This window comes from Centruroides vittatus, unplaced genomic scaffold (assembly GCF_030686945.1).
Source record: "Centruroides vittatus isolate TY-2023 unplaced genomic scaffold, ASM3068694v2 contig_1035, whole genome shotgun sequence".
Taxonomy (NCBI): domain Eukaryota; kingdom Metazoa; phylum Arthropoda; class Arachnida; order Scorpiones; family Buthidae; genus Centruroides; species Centruroides vittatus.
The window spans coordinates 2,058,614-2,081,369 of NW_027120673.1; the positions used below are offsets into that span (position 1 = coordinate 2,058,614).

A 22,756-nucleotide genomic window follows, 5' to 3' on the forward strand; every position below is an offset into this window, starting at 1 on the left:
CCCACATCGGCCTCGACGAATTGTACATATTTACAAAAAATCATGTTTAGAAGTCGTGAGGTTTCTTTAAATTTCGATCACAGACAAAACACTTTCTGCATGGCTTTACGCATGGCTCCGCTGAAGAAATAAGAAACCAATTTTATTAGTCAGTTAAATTTTATTATTTAAATATATAATACAATTTTTCACTCTGTTTTGTGTGCCTTTTTTAATACGTTGGTGTCCTGAAGAAAGTGAGTGGTAAGCTTGCCAACTCCCGAAGAGTTAATTCTGGGAGTTTCCCATTCAAGAGTATAAAATTCTGAAAAAAAATTTGACACTCCTATAAGTGGCCCAGGGTTCTCTCAATCTCTATAAGTAATTATGATTACAATATATACATTACACTACAGAAAGTAGCAATGTACAATCAATATTTAATTCTCTGTATTGAATGTAAGAATACAATCAAACATGGTTGTTGATGTGATAATCTTATTTCGATACGTTTATTAATTAGTATGCATATTAAAAATTTGACGTTCTGATATTTAGCATAAGTTTAACAGAATTTTAAACACGGTTACACACTATTTAACAACATTGTTACAACTCTATTAATACATGAGGGTTACGAGTAAAAATAACAATCGGAAGTTCAATAGTTTATGATGAAAGTTCTAGTCATAACGTAGATACGTCGGAAAAAAGTTCTTACAATTCGAGTGTAATCTTGGCTTTAAATAATATTTAAATCTTTTACAACACACAGGGCCGGCGCTAGAGTTTATTTCGCCCGGGACAAGACACGCACTTGACGCCCCTTATCCCCCTACATAAAACGAAAATCATTTGTTTCAAAATGCCATACCTATTAGAAGTGTAAAAAATTAAATTTGAATTTTATTTAAAATAGTTTAATTTCACTTACATAACTACGATAGTTTCACTGTTCATTATTTTCACTCACAAAAAGTTTATGAAAATTTGACGTAAATGTCCAGTTTGACCATGCTCCGGTTCTCACAACACATGCAGAGCAGCCATTGGAGAAAAAACTCGAAACAAAATAATAATTCCGCTCGGTTCGGATATATCTTTGAAAGTAACAAAACAAAAAGCTCAATACATTGGAGTCAACATCTATCAATCGATTCAGGATCGTTCATATCTTCTGTATCCTTCCTTCCCCTTAATTTTTCTCTTTTAGATATGTGGCAGAATTATCTCTCAAATGTCTTAAACAGATTGTCTATTCTCTTTCTTATTTTGCTATCACCCTTAGTAGCTTATATATCGAGAGAAAGGTCTTATTATTTCAGATTGAATGTTTAACTTTTATATATTCTCTCTTAAATACAGATATACAACAGCAGTTCTCTTCTAGAGTTGTAAAATTTATCGATTTACATATATTAGAAGACGAAATACAGCGTTTACGTCCGTGATTCGAATCGTCAAAACTGAAGAAAATCTAATAAAAATTAAAATAGATTACGAGTAAAATTATGTAACAAATATAACAAACTTCAGCACAGTTAATTTTGACAAATCATCATTATTAAAATTACAGTTTGTTATTTGATCAATTTTACATTGTCGACTTCACTAACATCGAAATATACATTACTATGGTTATTATTTATGGTCTGTGGGATATAATAATATAGACTCGATATAAAACTTCTCGATAATGCGATAAGATCGTTTCCACAAGCATTGAAAATGATCGGAAATGACCATTTTTTGTTGAATTCTATACACAGCTTATACTCTTATCTTTCTTTTTTTTTATTTGGTATTCGTGTCACGACCTTTTCGCTTCATCAAGTAATATAATGAACTAATGCACTTCTCGAAGATTCGTGTATAATAAGTCAGTTATAGCGAAAGCACGACTTACACTAGTAGCAGTTTTAGGCATTAGTAACCCGGGATTTTGTTCAGGACCTCTCGCTTTTAGGAGCTGTAGACAAGAACAATTATAAGATTATCGATATAATATCAAGCATCGTGTAAAATATAAGCTTTATGTTATGTAAACTTATGTAAAAAATGGCTTCGTAATCCGCGCCTATCTAGGCCACACAGAACCTAAAACTGTAACTACTCATAACACTTAAGAATGGACTTTTTTGGGCTCACATGTGAATATTTAAGGAAAAGATCTATTCAAAGAGGTTCATATGCTGTTAGTCGATAATAAATTTTACTCCTCGACTCATTTAATTCTATATCCCAAATTTTACAATCGACAAGACTATTTTATATATTTAAATGACAAAGTGGTTCCAAAATTCATCTAAATGAATTTCCAAATCTTTTTAAGCACATAATTATCCAAATTATAAAATAAATTGAGAAAAGATGATGATGTATTAACAATGAATAGGGGAAAAAAATCAATCACTAGCGTAAATTTTTGATGATTACAAATGCATCTTTATAAATTCATTTTATAAAATTTGGTAGGATTTCAACACGTTATTTATAATTTCATTATTAATCAAAGATAAAAATGATTTTTATTGTTTTTAACTCGATGATGTCATGACCTAAGACCCGTTTAAAGAATAAGAGATTTCTTCGAAGACGTAACTAAATTTGAGTTCATTTGGTGGGAGTTATCGTGTGACGCTTGGTAGTAACTTTGTCACGCCATAATTGTGTAATAATAAAGTAATTTTCATGGTGTCAACGTATAGAAAATTTCTATGCTTTATTGTTCTTCAGTTATATTTCGCCGAACTTCGAATTCTAAGAAATTCATCATTGTGAATAAATTACGTTTGAAACGCGAAAATCTTAATATATAATTTGAATTGTTATAAAAACTGAAAGGTATGGTTATCAGAAACAATACTAATTGTTAAATATAAATATAATTATCCGTACATTTTGTAAATTCAGAGGTTATTTTATATTATTTTGAAATTATCATCAACTTATTGAAAATAAACTTTTCAAAAATAATTTTTCTTCATCATATTTCTTCATCTATGCTCCAAGTTATACTGTTATGAGTCTACTTAACTAAAAAATATTCAATTTATTATTTTTTTTTTTTGTCTTCCATATATGAATTGTGTCAGAAAATGATCTGTATAGTGCCCAAGGGCTACAAGTGAAAACAAGATTAGTATCTTCTATTATTAAATAGATGATATCACAGTGAATAATGATATAACTGCATGCCGACTAGGATCTATAATAGATGGAAGTATTAATAAAATAATGTTGATATTTATTATTTTCACTGGGGTCAGTAGAAAATATTATACATCTACGACTCTTCTGTATAATTTACTTTAGATCAAAGTGCTTAAATAAGTGATATAAGCTGAATTTTTATTTAATCAATTTATTTTATTGTATTTAAGTGCATTTTTAATAGAAATAATGACTATTCTTAACGATTATAACTATTCCAATGGCGGTAGTTTATTTCGAGAAAACGGCCATCATTTATGTTTTCGATCTAAATGATAATTATTTTCTCGAAGCAGCGTCATTTACGTTAGAAATATTAAAGTATAGAGCATTGTTATAATGATATAATAGTGTTCTTCTCTGTGTGATCCCATTCATCTATGTATTCCTTAGTTATATATTGCACCAAATTGAAGATCACGAAATGTTATAAGTTGCATAATTTTGTGTACAGAGCATGTACAAACAATAAATTTTACACAGCATAATCTGAATATAATATATATATATATATTAAATAAATGTATAATAAATATAATATATATACCAGTATTATATAAATAAGGAATTTTATAGGGGTATGTTGTTATTGTTTGATTTGCAATATGATCAAATAATGTTTTGTTCTCTAATTTCTTTTGTCAATATAAATTTTGTCTCAATAAGAACTTGTAAAAAAATCTTTCTCGTTAAAACTAAATATGTTTGTTCGTTTTTACTAAAGTAAAATTATAGGAGTAGCCTATATAAATGTATTGAATCGCGGGTCAAACTTGCAAAAACTATAGCCATAATACACCAAATTTTTACGTTCTTCGCAAGTTTGACCCGCAATTCGATATTTTTATACAGGCTTCTTCTTATTTTAAATTATGTAAAGGTATAAAAATCTTTCGATAAATATATATTTTACTTTGATATAAATTTTTCTAAACGTACACAATATATAGTAATTCATATTTACGAATAATCCTGATAGATCTTACTGTGAATGAAATTTAAGTATAATTATTACAACCATTTAATATTGATATTTTTGCTTCTAACTGTTAGAAATCTTTCATAATATTTAAATACAAGTAATGTATTTAATGATAATAAACATTTTAAATTTATTGTTAATGAGGGTCGAAGAGGTAAAGGTACTCTGAAGGACCTCGATTAAAGTACGGATTGATTCAACAATTTTGAGTCGGTTCCTATTTATCACCACCATCTGCTCTCATTATAGGATCCTTTTTAAGTGACATTTTAAAGTTCTCCTAATACCTCCAGGGCAGAAAGAATTAAAAAAACAAATTGAGAAGTCACTCGAATTGCACAAAAGGATTTTTAGAAGAAAGCGAGAAGAAATATTTTAAAAAATTATAGTTTTTATAATCAAACGTGTAATGACGTTATTTTTTTTCTTAATGATTTTAAATAATAAGACTTGATGTAATGGTTAATATGATTCAAACACATAATAGATAATGAATGTAAAGATTGATGCAAAAATGATTTTTGATTATATCTCATTACACTTTCGGTTTTTTCTTAATGTTAAAATTATACATTTACGATACTTAATGGTCACATTAAAATTATATTATTTAAAGTTAGTTAATCGTATTACCGATTTTGAAGTCGAGTCTTAAAGCCCAAAGTGGTTTTCATTCTCAGAAAATGCATTCTTTTCTTTTATTGATAATTATATTGCTTAGTGATATGTAGGCTAATTAATCTTCACATTCGTAATTGCTATATTAAAAAATAATTTTCCTTCGAAATAAACCACAGAAAAAGTGATAAAATACAATTGTTTTTTTATAATTTTATAGCATAAGTTTTTCTGTTTTTACTATCAGAACACATTAATGAATATTTTTGTCATTTAGATAGCATTAATGACTATTATTCTCAGATCGAGCGTATTATTTTCTACATACATACAAGGATACGTATACTGTGTGTATATATGTCTTTGTACGTTTATGGAAAATGATACCCTCTAAAATAACACAGATCTGAAAATATATATATTCTCAGATCCATTCAGATATATTCTCAGAGGACTAGTGGGCCATGGAGAACGATCACGAGGTAGAGCCCCGGGGTTCTTCCATCCTTTCTTCTGACGTGACTGTCGGTTTATTTACATTTGTTTTTTGCCCTTTATGTTCTTGAAATTACATAAATTAATTTTCTAAACTTTATAATTAAAAGTTCATTATACAGATTACGTACAGATCCGGGCCCAAGGCTATTGTTACCGCTTCTCTCCTCCTCGTCAGCTCCTTCATATATATGTGTTTGTGTATTTATGTAATTCTTTGTGAATGTGCATAAAATATATACATCCGTTTATGTTTGTTTGTTTGTTTGTTCAGAATACCCACACAATTTTGAATAGTTGTAATGCAACTAAAACCTACTCAAAAGTTTAAATTTATAGAGCAGTTTGTGTGAGGGAAGCAAACATTCGTCTATTTATTGAAGAAATTTATTCATAAAGATTATATTTTGTTGAAAAAAATATAATAATTATATATATTATAATTTTTTATCTGTTCTTTTCTATCGGGTTTGCTATTTATTTTTCTTTCGGGTGGCCGCCATTGCCTTATGGTATTGCCAATGCAATTTTATAGTAAAGTATAAATTGTAAATATATATATACTGATAGCAATGAAGTGTACTGAAGATATAGAATTCTGTTATTGCTTTAGAATTTCTCAATATTGTATCATACATAAATTAAAATTTCATCCATTTCTAATCATTAGTCAATCTTAAAAATTGTTTTTGTATTTTAATATTATATATATATTGTATCATTTTATATAAAATATTAAAAGGTAAGTTGATTTGTTAAAGAAAAAATATCATCTATAAAAAAAAATTCATTAATATTTTTAACCTCAAATAACTGTGAATTATAAAGTAGTATAAGAGAAGAGGCGAACAAGATCTTACTTCTCAATATCTAAATCACGGAAGTTCACGTTGCTTTTAGCAAATTTAATGTGGGAAATTGTAAACTTTAAACTGGCCAATTTGTTTCCTTGTTTCTTTTTATTAAAGCAACACATTCAACTTTACAGCATCTAATAATCAGGCCCTTTCGTAAGGGCAAGGCCATTCGATCAGGGCCTCATATTTACAGGGTCCTCGAAAAACTTTTGTGATGAATAATTTATTGCATTTCTTATGTATTAAGAAAAAAATTGCAAATATAAATAATCTTTATTAAAATAGACAAAATAGTAAATATACTGTAATAATTTTATCAAATCAAATCAAATTTATTCAAGGAAATATTTTTATACATTGCTTTGTTCTGTTTGAATAATGATCGACTTCCTATTGTAATTTAAGATTTCAAAAATAAATAATCTTTCTATAAAAGATATAAATAGGATTTTTAATCATTGATCAAGTCTATAATAATAGATCTTGACATGTTTGAAGAGTTGTTATAAATCATATCTCTCTTTATTTTATAATGAAAGACGTTATTATAACTAATCAATTAAAGTAAACAGTTATTGTTTGACTGACTAACGGAGATAAATATTGATTAAATACCTTTCAAACATTGTTAAACAACAAAAGAAAAAATAGAAAGATGCATACAAAATAACAATAAACAATTGAACAATTTTTATAGATGATAAATCACCTATTATTAAATTAGAAAAATCGAAAAAGAATATTTAATCAATTCGAATAACTTTCTACATTTTGTTATAATAATCCAAATTATTTTACTGGAGAAATGCAAGTTTTACAAGTCTAAATCACATTACTTTCATTGAATATATACATTTTTTCCTATACAATTAATTTTTATGGAGTGTAGAGATCAATATGAAGTTGGATAACAGCTACAGATATAGTAAATTACATCAATTATGTTTAAGTATTAGACTAATATATTATTATTATCGATAAAAACATGTACTTTAAACAGAAATGCTCATTAATTAAAGGCTTTGTTTCTGTATTGTTACTTATGCAATTAAGGATTTATGTGGTTGTTTCTTCATCGAAGACACATCGATAATTTTTTAAAGGAAGCATCTTTTAGGTCGGTGACCTTCGTGAAACGCCCTTTCTGTCAGACGAAGACTCTTTTCCCACCTACTTTATCATATTTGATAGATGCTAACTCGACCCCCACTTCGTCTATAATCCTACACGACTATTAATACTAGCCATTTGGAAAAAATTTATCATCATTTTAATTAATACTAAGCTAGCGTGTAGAATCACAACGGAGCAATACGGTGTAACGACCCGGAATGTATACTATACACAACACTGTGTATTGTACAGTTAAGCATGGAGTCCTCCTCCTTCGTGAAGCTCCAGTGAGCGGAAGTATGTGTGGGTGAACGAGTTTGTAAACGGCCTTTATCCCATCCAGAACGACATTTGAGAGCATCCAGACAAGTTGATGACACTCGGAGGTAAGTCGAAGCTTTCCTTAACTTACAACACATACTGTCATACAAACAGCATACATTTCTAAGCATACTTTAACTAACTATAATGCATTTAAGTTATCACATAGCATCTAAGTGTGTTGCACATTTGCGTGGATTTAAATTTAATTTAATTTTAAAAATTAATTAAGATGATAGAAGAGCAATGTATTTATATTTTTCGTAAGATTGTTTAACGTTATTCAAGAGAAAAATATATTGTTCCGGATCACAAATGTTTACTGCTTCCCCTTGGCCTCTTTTTTATTGACAAGATTTGAGGACAAGTTCACTCGTTTTATATTTATTTCGCTTCGTAGAAATGAACAATGAATGGGAGGAGGAACCAAAAGTTTTGCTAAATAAAAGACTTTTGAAATTTTGCGTGAAGAATTAGCTTCTGTCAAATCTATTTGTGTGTGAAGATTTCAGTTTTCTTGAACACAAAAGAAACTAAAATGTAGAAATTTATTTATATATTTTAAAAACAATTTTTAATAAAAAAAAAAATACCGTTTTAAAATTTATAATATTTAACATTATAATAGTCAATTGTATTGAATATATTGTATACATAATATATTTAATTTGCAACATATATTTATGTTGTAATTTAATAAATAAATATAAAATATAATTTCTAATTTTTGCAAATGATTTCATATCTATTTTAATAAATAATTTTCAAAATGTTTCTTGAAATATCGTGGGATATCTTCCCACGATATATTATTCTTCAAAGAGAAAAATTCAAGGCACGTTTAGTATATTAAATTAAAATATTTAGAAAATTACGGTAAAAATGAAAAAAAAGACTTAAAACCATCAACAAATATTTTGCATAAATTTAAAAATAATTGTGCAAAAACTTGCTCAAAAATTAATTAATAGCTTCATTAAAGCTATTTACAAAATTAGTCTGTCAATGCTAATAAAATTTATTTAAAAAGAAAAAAAAATCAGTTATTTTGTCATATATAAATTTTTTAAAAAATCAATAAAATAATCATTGTAAATTAAGATAAATAAATAAGTATATTTAATATTTCTTAATAAGAATTTTTATTTTACATTTTTTTCTCTGTTTGCTTATTAAATTACATATTTAATTTTTTTATTTTATTTTTTGTGAGTCTGGACTTGAAAACTCAGCCTAAGGCCACGCGTTCTTAGGCATTTTGATAAGCAACTCACGTTGGAATTTAAATTTTCGCATTGATTAAAGCTTTCAATCACGGAACACCCAAAAATATCACACAAAAGTTTTTGCACGGATGGCCGCGACAGTCATTTATTCTCTCTCTTAATAAATCAATCTTTTAATTGAGATTAATGAAATATTCGAATCTGATATTTCTTTTATATATATATAAAACAATTTAAATTCTTGAAAAGAAAGAGTTTTATTAAAGTTATGAGGCCTCTCTACAACCTCATAAAATAATAATTATTCTTGTACTTATCTCTTCTATCTATTAAATATATTTATTGCTTTCGGTTATTTAACACTTCTACGTTTTTTTGTGGATGTAAATGCGCTAATGTAAAATAATTTTAATAAGAAAAAAACTATTTTTAAGATATATTTTTGCTTAAATTCTTTTATAATTTGCGTAAAGAGTTGCAAATTAACTGGAGATGAACTCTTGCAACTGAATGTAAGTTACTTTCCTCACGTATTTATTGCTGTCAGTTAGAAGTATATTTTTATATTTGGAAGCTCAGGAAGGTATAAATACCATTAACTCGAGGTACTACTAACATGTACTTATCTCTTGTAGCTCTTGAATATAATTACTGTTATCGAGTACTTAACGCTCTGGATGTAAATGCGCTAATATAAAATGATTTTAACAGTAAAAAAACCAATTTAAAAAATATTTTTTTGCTTAAATTCTTTTATAATTTGCATGAAATAAAGAGTTAGACTCGTAGTTTGTGTATTTGAAATGTGAGTAAGAGTAAATAGCATCGAGTGAAGAGACGATCTCTTTCAACTGACATATTCCATCAAAATGTGACCTTAAGGCACTTATGTCGTGACTCATCTGTAAAAACGCAACATTTACCTGAAGTAATTTTGCATTAAAAAAAGTAACCCGAGTTCATACTAAATATAATTTACTATATATATAATCTGATAACAGAAATATGTTATTTTCTTACCGAAATAAAAGTAATAACATTTTCGATATTATGTGAAGTTATGACATATTACCGAATACTTTAAATAATAGTAAATATTTAATTAAACTGTAGCTTTTTTTATATGATGTTTTATCTTATTGCAAAGAAAAAAAGAACAAAATTATTTTCAAATTTAATTTAATTTCTGAATATTTTTAAGCTCATTATAAGGATTCGCATCCTTACTGAAGCTACTACTGAAAAGTGTTTAGTGTTCAGTGCTTATTTTATATTTTTTATTAATTATATTACATTTTATATATGTTTTAAACTTATTTACTTTTTAATAAAACTGTATTAAAGTACATAAACTGATAATTATCCAATTTTCTTTTCCTTTAAAATCTCTCGAAAAAGTCGGGATACGTTTTAAATTCTTATATAACTGTATATAAAAATTAAAAATTAAAAGATATCTTTATAAATTTTATTTTTTATTCTATAAATCTCCGCATTTTAGAAGTTTATATAACGAAATTTTAAAAAAATACAGTATTGGTTCCAAGCAACAGCGTTAGAACTTCTCATCATTGAAAGATATATTTAATGAGTGGAATTTCTGAAATATTTTGGTTAGTTTATAAAATATTTGTGCACGATAGCGAATAAAAATAATTTTGATTGATAATTTCAAAAGAATTCGATAATAATAGCGACTCGCTAACCAAAGAATTGATAGAATGTACTGAAGCAGAAAATCTGTTAATGCCGTTCATTACTCAAAATAACACTTATATACAACAATAGTTTAATGATTTTCTTGAAAAATTAAATTATTTATAGACGAATAATTTAAATATTTATTACTATTTTTTTTTTTAGAAATTAATTCGAATATTTTGATATTTTAAATGATGCGAATACAACATTAGAGAAACCAAATAAAAATTCGGACTCGTCCATTTACTGTTTCTTTTCTTCTTAATATAGACTTAACCGAGAGACGTTCGGGTTGGGCTCTTCAAAATATATGAAGAATCCAACCCGGACGACTAGCAATTATAAATGTTAAAGTAATTGTATACCTTCAAAGAAGACAGAATATTATTAGATTAGTAATAAAGAAATAGGAGATAAGTAAAAAGAATAGGGTGGAGGCTGGGCCGGATTTACGCATAAGCTAAACATGCTACAGGTTAGGGCTTGCTTTTAAATTTATTATTTGGTGGAGAGGAAAACCCTCTTATATGCTATAATTTAAGCTCCAATAAATTTAAAGCCGGTCTTGAAGGTTAATAAGGACTTATTTTCTTTTGAGAATTTTTGTGGAATAAATAACTTTCTCAATAATTTAAATTATATATAAATATTCAAGTTTGAAAATAGCTGCATAATGTGGGAGTAAGCCTAATAATACTTTCATTTTATATTTTATTTTTTCGTATCACGTGATCTTATACTTGTTCAATGAAATACCAAAACGTCACTGTATAATGGAATAAAGTGTTGAACTCTTAAATTAAAATACAGTAAACCAAACGATTTAAATTTGGTTTTATAACATTTTTAGTTTATTTCACAGTTATAGACTAAATTCACAGAATTTTTTTAATGTACCAATCGCATACATACTGTATATATATAACAGTACATGTTTTAATCTTATATATGGATTTTACAGTAATTAAATATATACTTAACTATTTTAATTACTTAAATCTATTAATTCATGACTTTTTATTACTGAAAATTTAAATATATAGGATAATTTTGTTATATTTTTATCGAGATTTTTACGATAGAATATTCTAAAATATTTTAAAATTACTTGTATGTTTTAAAATTAAATTGATAATACTGATTTTGTTAAAAATAATTATTTATTTTATAATTTAATCCTTAAAACTTCAATTAAATGATTAAAAAGTAATGCAATTAGAGCAATATAATTCTCATAAAATATTAAATAAAATTCTGATAAGAACAGACATTGTATTAATGATACTTTATCATGGTTCTGAATTATGTAATAGGTTTTATAATAATCTTTAATCTAAACCGGAATTTTAATTAAATAATTAAATTTCTAGCTTTTTAATCATACAACTATCAATCAAATTATCTCTCCTTGATCTATTTATCAGCTTTCTCCTTTCTAAAGATTATTTTCACAGATTACTTCTCTTGTATATCTTTCATAGTTTTGAATTTCTTGTTAACAAATTATGAAAAGAATTTTGTCTTTTTTTTAAATTTATTTTTTAACAGTCGAAGGTCTAGAAGAATATTGAAGAGGCACTAACTAGTTCCGAAGTATTCATAGTTAAGGTTGAATGTGACCTCTAAACCCTCACACACACACACACACAAGCGTCACTATATGATTTATACCAGGATATTTTAACTAAAAAAGCTGTAAGATTTTTCTATTTTAGTTTATAAATTTGTATTATTGTTATAACAAATCAGTTAAGACAATAACTATGAAATGGCCCAGATAGAGGTATTATCGATCCTTTGAGCCGTAGAGGAACCTCAAAAAATTGTATATTCGTGCATATATTTAATCTTTAACATTTGCAAATTTACTTTTTACTCTACAATTCTACTATAAATAGAATGTTACATTAGTATTGGTTAAACATTATAATAGGAGTTTCTGTTAGATGAGTTGACCATCTCTGTATCATTGTTATAGTGTAATTAACTTTAATTAATTTATATAAACAATATTCAATTTTTAATTAAAAAAAATAACAACACTTTTTAATTTTTGCAGAATTTATTCGTAATTTTAACGATTTGAGTTGTTAAGAAATGAAAGAAATCGTGTTTATTTGGTTGTTATGTGTTATAGTATCGTCATCAAGATATCCAGGTAAGAAAAATAAAAGAAAATTTATCAGACTTTAAAATAGCTTTACATCTATTTTATTAATTGTAAAATAGATGCAAAGCTATTTTAAAATGTGTTAAATTTTCGAAAATGATGAGAAATTGTTTTTTTTTTTTTTTTTTTTTTTTTTTTTTTTAATAAGGCATCGAAGATTTACAAGCGGAATCAGATTATCGTTCGATCAAACTAAAATGGCGATATCGTTCATTCAACGGGGTAGAAGGTTTCAAGGTCACGCTATGCGAAACTACTTCCTGGAAGGTCAAGTATCCGTGCAAACAACGTCATCTTCTCCTCAATGCACCTAGGAAGAATTCACACGATTTCGTTCGAAGATCGACCCTCAACGGAGGATTCGAAGCTTCTATTTACGAATTAAGAATGCTGACAAATTATAGTATATCCGTTCAACCTATTTTAACTTCTGGAAACAATGAAGAACTGGCGAAGAATCGTGCTCTCAATGTCGAATCTAATGTCATCACCATAAGCACTAAAGGATGTACGTTTAATGAGTTTTTTGTACCTTTATCTTTCATCTGTAGATTCTTATATATATATATATATTTTTTAAACAGTTTCAGCTCGCACGACACGCTGTTTAGGAAACGTAACGGATATAGAAGTGACGACTGGTCCTTATTTTCCCGGCAAAATAGAAGTAGAAGATAAATTTGATAAGAGATGCGTGACGTATGGAGATAAAAGAAGCGGCAGAAGAGTTTATAAATTGACGATAATGCATGACGTCTGCGGAAGTAAAACTGTTGTAAGTTGTTTGAATGGAGTTACGAGGCATGTAATTTATATTTTAAAATAATGATAACTTTAAAATTTCGAAATGCCCAAAAATAGCAAAAAAAGGGCACCATTTTTTACACAATATCTTAACTATCGGCATTGAAAAGTACGTAGATATTAAGAATTACGGTATGACGAAACTTTGACATTTCAGAATATTTACAATTTTCTGAAATGTAACTTAAAATTTCTAATTACGGAAAAGTACATTAAAAGTATTGGCACTACACTACAATCCAGGAAGTGTTAAAATGTTCTGGAGCGTGAAAACTAAATAAGACCTGTGGTTTAGTGCATTTTCAATACGTAGTTTATTTGTAATTTTTAATACCGTTAAGGGCGATGATTCACCTCTCCAAAATGTCGTAATTTATTAAAAATTTGTTAATACGTGTTATAGAGGGAAAGCGAGAGGAGGGCAGAGAGAGAAAGACTGTGCTCAAGCGCTAAATGATTAAGAGTGCTATGAACACTTCTAATACTGTATTTAGTAAATAATTTTTAAAAATTGTCAGACAACATTTAAACGTTACGCAGCTTATACTAATATTCTACTGACAATGTCAAAAAACTGCTGTTTTATTCATCATTAGTGTTAGATGTTAAATATGCATAATTATGTAAATAATATACGCGTGTAACCCGGGGCGCCGCAAACCACAACATACTTCTGAGTTATTGCTGTCTGGCAACAAGCCGTCTTCACCAGTACGCGAGCTGTGCATTCTCATAGGACCCCACACTTAGAGGAGCCGTGCGCTTAGTTAAAACTAGGCCCTCCCGTATTGTAAAAGTCCCTTATATATTACACTGGGCTATGTAAATTTAATTACTAATGATGAGTTCAATCCATAGAAGCAATACTCTGGTGATCCAAAAGTCTACACACACAGGCAAAGAGCCAGCTTTATTATTCGGTCACTTATAACTTCAGGATATATGCGGGTACCATTTAATTAAATGCATGTATAAATGCATTATTCCCACTATTCAAAGCATGTTAACACGTCTTACGTGGGCACACAAGCCTACATCATAAATGTAGACGTTCTTTTGTATGGTAGTTATTAAATCTGTAAATATTGCTCGCCATTTGAAAGCGGGTTTATTAAACTTTACATCAAAATACTTTAAATTTAAATTGTTTTAAAAGATTACTTAGTGCTGAAGCCAAAAAGTTCCTATAAATTTAATTCTTCATCGAATAACAATTTGAGGAATGTTAGAAGAAACAAACAATGCAGTTTCATTTTATTAATGTAATGTTTCCAGTAATGCAATGTTTTCCTCATTAACATAAAAATAAATTTCACTAATTTAATCGGTGAAATTTATTTGTATATTAATTAATGGGAAAAAGTTATTTATCGGAGGTGACATTATTTTAGTTCACTTATTTTTACATAACAGTGCTTTGCCTCAGGGCGAAACTTTGAACTATTCATAACATATTCTGCTTTATATTTGTAAAATTATTTAAATTAAATATATTACAGATTTAAAGGTAAACTATTTTTAACACTGACATATATGAAAATACGTACTAATCTGAATTAAAAAAAGTCGCGATCACATTCGGATAATGGAAAGTTTCCACACTTTCCATCACTGCAAGCAACAGTTGAAAGGAAGCTCTAAATTTAATTCCTCAATGTTAAATTATTTAATAACTTGTATGAAGCAATATATTTTATATTTTAGCAATATACTTTAAGCAATTTTATACAATAAAGCAAGATAATTTCGAATTTGAATCAAATAATGTGTTGATTTTTGATTTTATCTGCTTTCTAAAATAAATTTTGTCATTGCTTTCATCCAGAAATTGCTTAAATTCTTCCATTACTTTTGAAACTCTACAACATACTTTAAACCGAAATTCTTTTCAAAGGAATCTTATGAAAAACACTGAAATTTCTCTGTTTTAAACAGCATAAGATAAAGTGCCGAACTTCTAACGTAAAATTCAATACAATGCATTATTATTGCAGTGTGGTTTTTTAGCAAGTTTGGTAATCTGCGAAATTCTTTCAATTATTCAAATATAGATTATACAAAAGAAAATTTAATAACATTGTATGTTATTGACGAAACTAAACTTATGTATCCAAGAATTTTAGGAAATAAATATTTGCAAACTATACTAATTAAGCTCTATAGAAAATTTGATATAAAAAGAAATTAAACTAGATTATTTACGCTTATATACATTACTGTTAAGTATATTATAATATATGAATCCGCTTGTAGTTTTAGCATTGCTTGCCATAGTAAAATATCATTTTATTTCTCCTCTTTAAATATTGACCTTCGGGGAGTTGGTAATTGTTATGTATAAATTTTGAATAGCAAGTATGTCATATAGCAAAAGTAAACTGGCTTAAAAAATTGAAAACCACCGCTGCAAAGGATACGTTAAAAATTGATTTAAATACATAAAATAGAAAGTTTAATCATAAGAATTCAAATGGAATTTAGAAATTTCTTTAGATATTCTTGTAAAAGCATTAACAATGTATTAAAAAATAAAACATTTCAGAAATATTTAGTAATAAAATACCAGTTTTACTTGTCTTCTATGTACAAGATAAGTTTATTTCTGATTCCACAACACCCATAACGATATCTCAACTCATTATTTTAAACAAGATAAAAATATCTCTATTTTCAATCTTGTATTTTTTCCACCGAAAAATTGTAAATAAGTCATCAATCTAAGAGATAACGTTATATAAATGAGGTTTAAAAAGTTATTATAACACTTCTTTAATGACTTTCGACTCTGTTAACTCGCTGCAATAGTCTATTATTACGGTATTTATTATTGTTGAACGATCTTTTAGTAATTACGCCTACAATTCTAAACAGAAAATTATATTAATTTTTAATTAATTCTAGAACGATTCAAGAATCCAAACGTCTATCGTAGTACACGAGAATCGAGAATTGGTGACGCATAGTTCTCGAAGGTTTTTAGTAGTATGCAATTTCTTACCAGGAACACTTACTATTCAAGCAGCGTAAGAAGCTCGTCACATATTTTAATATTAGATTTTTAAATTCTACCAGATATCATCTCATCTTTTATTCATTTTTCAGAGTTCAAGTCCCTCGCAATCATTCACTGTCCACCTTAAATTCAACAGGTGCAGAATCGAACTACGACAACGCAATTCAATCGGCATCTTCGAGCAATATAAGGGATGCTCGACTTTTAACTCAAGAGAAAACTGCTTCTCTTCATCAGCCAAAAATCCGCTCAGGTAATGTGACCATTACATTATATTATAGACGTATAAAAGCAATATATTTATCATTTAAAATTCAATAGAAAACAGAATTCTGGATCAAGCAGCAGTGCCAATTATCTTGACGATATCAGCCTTAATGGGAATTGTCATTTTTGCATGGAAACAATTTTATAAACAGAAGAAAAGTAACGAAGCCTCTTCGCCCATAACAGATCAATTAGAAACTGTCGACACGGAAAACGATCACATTTCTTCAGATGATGCCAAAAAACAGGGAATTAATTAATATTTATATACACTTCTTTGACTCGAAGAGAATTTTAATAAGTAATTTTTTGTTGTAAAACAAAAAAAAACGATCGTTTAATTTATCTACTATTTGATGAAAATGTAAATATTCAACCGTTATCGTTTTATGGTAAATCCTTGAATCGGATCAGAGAGAACCAACTGAATTTTTGCTACTAAGTTTTCTATACTTTGGTCGGTTTTAAATAAATATGGTTTTATATTTTGTGGTGAAAACGCCATAATGATTACAAAACAAGCTTTACATTCGTTCCTTGTTAATAATTTTCCTTTGATCATCTTAGATAAGGTCGAATATTATGAACTAATACAGTAATTCTGAAACGGGGCGCCGAAAGAGATGACAATTATAAAAGTATATTTTAAAAATGAGAAGAAAGGCATCTGTAGAAAGACTTATTCCATCCATTTGGTCCCTATAAGAAGTTATTATTGTATACAAAATGAGACAGAAACTTTATATATGATTGGACATAAAATGAGCCTACTTTCCACTGCATCAATATCACAAATTTAGGTTTTGTTCATGGAAATAAGTTTGAACTTATACAACACCACACCGAAATGAATAACAAAGCATTTCATTCTTAAGTATAACCATATGAAATAAATCATGACATTTGAATATTTATACCAGTGGCAAAAGCGGGGTTTTAAAGTTTGGATGGGAAGTGGCATAGTATATTTATAATTAAATATAAATCATGAAAAACATTTTTTCCAGGATTTATATTATTCAGGCTAATTCGAAAAAAATTAAATGAACAATAAAACATCTAATCTGAGGTGTTTGAAGAATACCACAGTTGAAAATTAAATCATCTCACAACATTGAGATGTTTGAAAAAGTTAGAAAGCATTAATTAATTTAAGTTGTTTAGTAAGTACTGTACATTAAAATATGCTTTAAGTATTAAATAACATACTTAATTCCACAGTATTCAATATATTAATGTAATAAAGTATATTATTTCATAATGTATGTAAATTCTATTGGATTGTTTTACAATTAGAAGTCAAATGAAGGGGGGGATACGATCAATATACTAATATTTTCCATTCTTTCAAATCAACATTATATACAAGCTGCCCCTCCCTAGAAGAAAAATTAGTGTAGTAATTGACACACAGCACAGACGTATCAATTTGAATAATGAATTGATTTGTTTTATAAAACCGTGTCTTGTTCTATAATTTAGACTCGATAAACACTAATGTTGTGTGTTTTTTTCCCATTAAAGACACTTGGCAAGTTTTCTATCAGATATTATTCGTTCTCGTTGACGAGAACGAATATCTGATAGAAAACTTGCCAAGTGTCTTTAATGGGAAAAAAACACACAACATTAGTATTTATCAAGTTTAAATTGAATAATAAATATTGTGACTAGACTAGAGCTATCTGTCGTGAAATCTCTCCCCCTCCCCCGAAACTAATATGAGTTGCCCCCTCTCTAGTTCAGATCCTGGATACGTCGCTGATTATATAGATCAGTGGCTTTTTTCACTTAATATTTTTTCGTTAGAGTGGTAACAATATGAAATAGTTTTATCAATCCTTTATTTTACGACAGAATTTATCTTTTCTTATCTTTATGTCAAAGCAAAGGTAATTAGATACAACGTCATTATGTCTGAGAAATTTTACTTTCCCGGCTGTTAAAACACGAGAACGTATTGTAGTCGTGTCAAATTTGACCCTCTGGGTTTTTGCAAATCTTGACGTTTTGAGACCCCCTAAACTCAAAAAGTAAAAGAGGAAACCCCGTGGACGTGCGTGTTGGCGTCTATTTCGTTGAATTAATATATAGTATCATGACATCGATGCTATTACATTTTGGTGGTTAATTAAAGGTTGAGGGGTCATGTGTCATATGTCGATTGAGGTCGCACTTAAATCTCATTTCTAGCCTCAAAATTACTCTTTTGACCTTTCTATAACAATAAATTACATATAAAAATTACTCCTTTTAAGCTTTTCTTATTACTTAAAATTTTATATCCTAATATAATTATCAGAATTCCTAAGAAATGGTCTCCTTAACCTCTCTTGTTCGACAAGAGCTCTTGCCAGCGTTTTTAGAATAGTTACACGTTTGTTGGAAAATATGCATTGAAAGCTTCTTTAATTCAGAATCCTTTAAGGGATTTGATTCAATACATTTTAAATGTATTAAATCAAATCCCTTAAAGAATTCTGTTCTTAAGATTTTTTTTTAAATATTAGAAACAATGAAAAATCTCTCTAATCTAACAATCATTCCTCTGTATTATAAAATTATAGTTTTTATTTATATACAAAACGCGACACGTGGGTGCTTTGCCATGGAAAGTGGCCCCTTTTTAGATATTATAAACGTGAAAAAAAAACCCGGAAAACTCCGTTGGCGAGGCGCGAACCCACGACTATCCGTGTATGAATATTAATCTGTTGATTATGCACTTCCTAGACAATTTTTGTAGGAGCAGGTAAGACAAAAAAGGCAGTACTTAGGCCATATTATTTTAATGATAGCAAAACTTAATCGTTGTTAATAAAATTATTGCTTATAAAGCAAAACAATTAAGTTTTGTCTTATATTTGTTCAATGCTGTGAAGTATATAATAAAGAAATACAAGAAACAAATTTATCTTTTGAGAAACATTTTTAATAGGCAATAATAAGCTGTTTTCCTTTGACATGAAATATTCAGTGTAAACAGAATTATGCCATACTAAATGATATTTTACACAATTGTACAATTCTGACCTCTAGAATGAATCTCATGCAAAATAAAAATCTCAAATTGATAGTAGTATATTGTCAAACATCTGTTTTGACTATACAAACAATTTTCTACATGCAATGATTTAGAACTTCACATTTGAACTTTATTAGGAATGATTTTATTGTATATACTGTATATATAGATCAAATTAAAATAATAATAATAATAACAACAAAATGAATAACTAATGAATAGTGAAACTGCTGTCAGAAAATACAGGTTTAAAGTATTGTAATTTTAGCAACACATTTTTCTCCTACCAAACTTGCTTTGAAGTGGAGGGAATGTTTGTCTACTTAAACATGGTCCACATAAACAAACCTGAGACTTGTGTAGCTAACTTGGATAATATTGGAAGTTTTATCTGGAGTTTAAACACAAAATATAATCCAAAATATCTTTTTTTTTCTTTGACACTATATTACAAGTCATTTTTACATACAAAAATGAAACCTTATCAAATCTTATTTCATAAGACAGATGATTAGTCAGCCTTTTATAACTGTTTAGAGACTATTCAATCTACAGTAAAAAAACAATTTTACAATAATATCAATGATTTATAACAATATTAAAATATATTATGCATTTGTTGTATAATAATTGTTATTTTCAATAATCAAATTTTAAATGCTATCTTTAAAACAATCTAAATTTTTTGAAGTTAACAATAAAACTTTAAAAGTAAAGTTTATGATATGTAGCGCATGCAGTTATTCTTTCATTTGAAATTTATTTTAAAAATTGCCAAAAATATTTTCTTTTAAAAACAAAACTATACTTTGCCTTTTAGGCTAAAGAAAATTCAAACTAATGAAATCTCTATAAAACAATGCTACATATCTAAACTTTTACATCATATTATGGAATGGTTTACATCATATATCTAAAACAAATGATTATTTTTTAATACACAGTATAAAAAGATATACTTAAAATGTATTTGTTAATAATAGAACATAAATATTTAAAATATTAACACACTAAAAAATATATTGAAACTGAAAATAAAATAGCTAAAATACATGTCAGATATATTCTAAAATATAATCTAATCTTGAGATTACATTCATAAAAAATTTACATTCCTCTTTTTAATGAATTAATGAATGAATAATTTTCATGATGGCTAAATCATTCATTTATTAAAATATAGTAATTTCGTATTAAGTAGAGAAAACAAAATAAATACTATTCTTTGATTAAAATATCAATATAGCTATTTTGGGATTTTCAATATATTTTAATTACATAGTTTTTAGTTAAAACTCCAATAAAACTTCCATTTCCAATAATGAATTTGAGCTTGAATCAGTCCAATAAAGTTAGAGGTAGCCAATTTATGTTAGTATTTCACTGTGACCTATTAAACATAGATCTAATGAAAGATGAATTGAAGTACATGATGTCATTGTAGACGTAAAAAAACAACCAATGGTTTAAACATCATGGACAGATTTTTCTTCAACAGCAAGTGATAAAATACTTTGTGTACTTATTTTCATCAGGTAACATCATTGTATATATAACAAGATCAATTATGAAATTCACAAAACATCTAAAATTTTAACTAAATGTTTTTGTTGTTTGTTTAAAGGCACAAATATAAATATTCTAAGTAAATCTCTGCACCATGATACTGTTCAAGCATGGACAATTTATATGTGGAATTGTACATTTAATACAAATTGTCAAATTACAGTACCTATTGCTGAATTTTGGACAGCATTTTGTTATCAAAGTTAATTCACTAATTCAGAATATTTCTATACCAAGCAGAATATTGTCCTGACATCTAAACAGTACATGATTTCAGGCAAAGTTTCAAGGCTATGAAGAGGTCATCTGATTCAATAAAATATGACAGCAATCTAAATTCTGTTACGGCCAAGTAATACACCATAGCATCACAACAGATTTATACAACTGGAAACAACAGAAAACAGTAAAACAACAAAAACATTGTAATCATTTCTATAAAGAATTATATTTAAGAGAGAACAAATGAAATCTCAAAAGAACTTAATTTTATACAATTAAATATGTTGATTTTAATCTCGTAAGTCTATAATAGATACAATAATACTTTATTCCAAGTTACTAGTTATGAGATATTTAATCAGGATAATTCCTGCTAAGTAGTGCTGAAAAAAAAATTATGCACTACAAGGTCAGATAGTAATTTTTATACATATATGTACATACACACAAACGCATATTCACACATATCAAAATGAATAATTTGTTACATTAATAGATGACCAATTCTAAATACTTTGAGCTAATAGCTATCAATGGATAAATATATTTAAATGACAATGATAATACAATTATGCTTTTCCACTGTGATATCTAGCCAATGTGAAACTGTTAAAATATGGAAGTACTTAGATTATCATGCTAGTAAATATGGACATGTTTAATCCAAATGTCAATTTAATGACATTCTATTGACTGTACTATCAAAAAGATTAACTGGAAGGATAAAGTGAATTGTAATCATGAACTCTAAGGAACATTTTCAGACTGTCAGGTATGAAGTGTTATATCTGCACAAAAACAGATCTTGCATTACTGAAGTAATGTTAAAGGCACAGAGTAGGTTAAAAATGGAAACAAACACAAACAAAATTGTTCTTTTAGAAGAACATTATATATAGTCTGTTCGTTCAAAAACTCTATCTGAAAGTGAACTCAAATATTATACTGTATATATGGATTATTTCTGCATTTTAACATAGTTTGTGAAGTTTTAAAGTATGCCAATGTTAAAAATTCTCTATGCCAGAAGTTATAATCAATGAATTTTTTACATTTTTATGACAAATAATAATTAAATTTAAACACATATATATATATGAAATTAATGATTTTTTACAGATCAAAATTTATCACCACCAAAATATCTATTCTTACATACACTTCATTATAAACAACAACCTTCC

General features: G+C 27.5%; 2 protein-coding genes across 2 annotated transcripts in view; one reads left to right on the forward strand and one right to left on the reverse strand.

Annotated features, from left to right (window-relative positions):
* LOC136969432 (patched domain-containing protein 3-like) overlaps positions 1-22,756 on the reverse strand; it is a 330,862-nt gene that overhangs the window by 57,581 nt on the left and 250,525 nt on the right. The window lies entirely within an intron of this gene.
* On the forward strand, positions 12,563-17,019 carry LOC136968946 (uncharacterized). Its single transcript, XM_067263025.1, has 6 exons — positions 12,563-12,663; positions 12,824-13,183; positions 13,260-13,450; positions 16,381-16,502; positions 16,582-16,745; positions 16,814-17,019. Exons 1-6 carry the CDS (start codon positions 12,603-12,605, stop codon positions 17,017-17,019), a joined length of 1,104 nt encoding a protein of 367 aa, XP_067119126.1. The 5' UTR covers positions 12,563-12,602.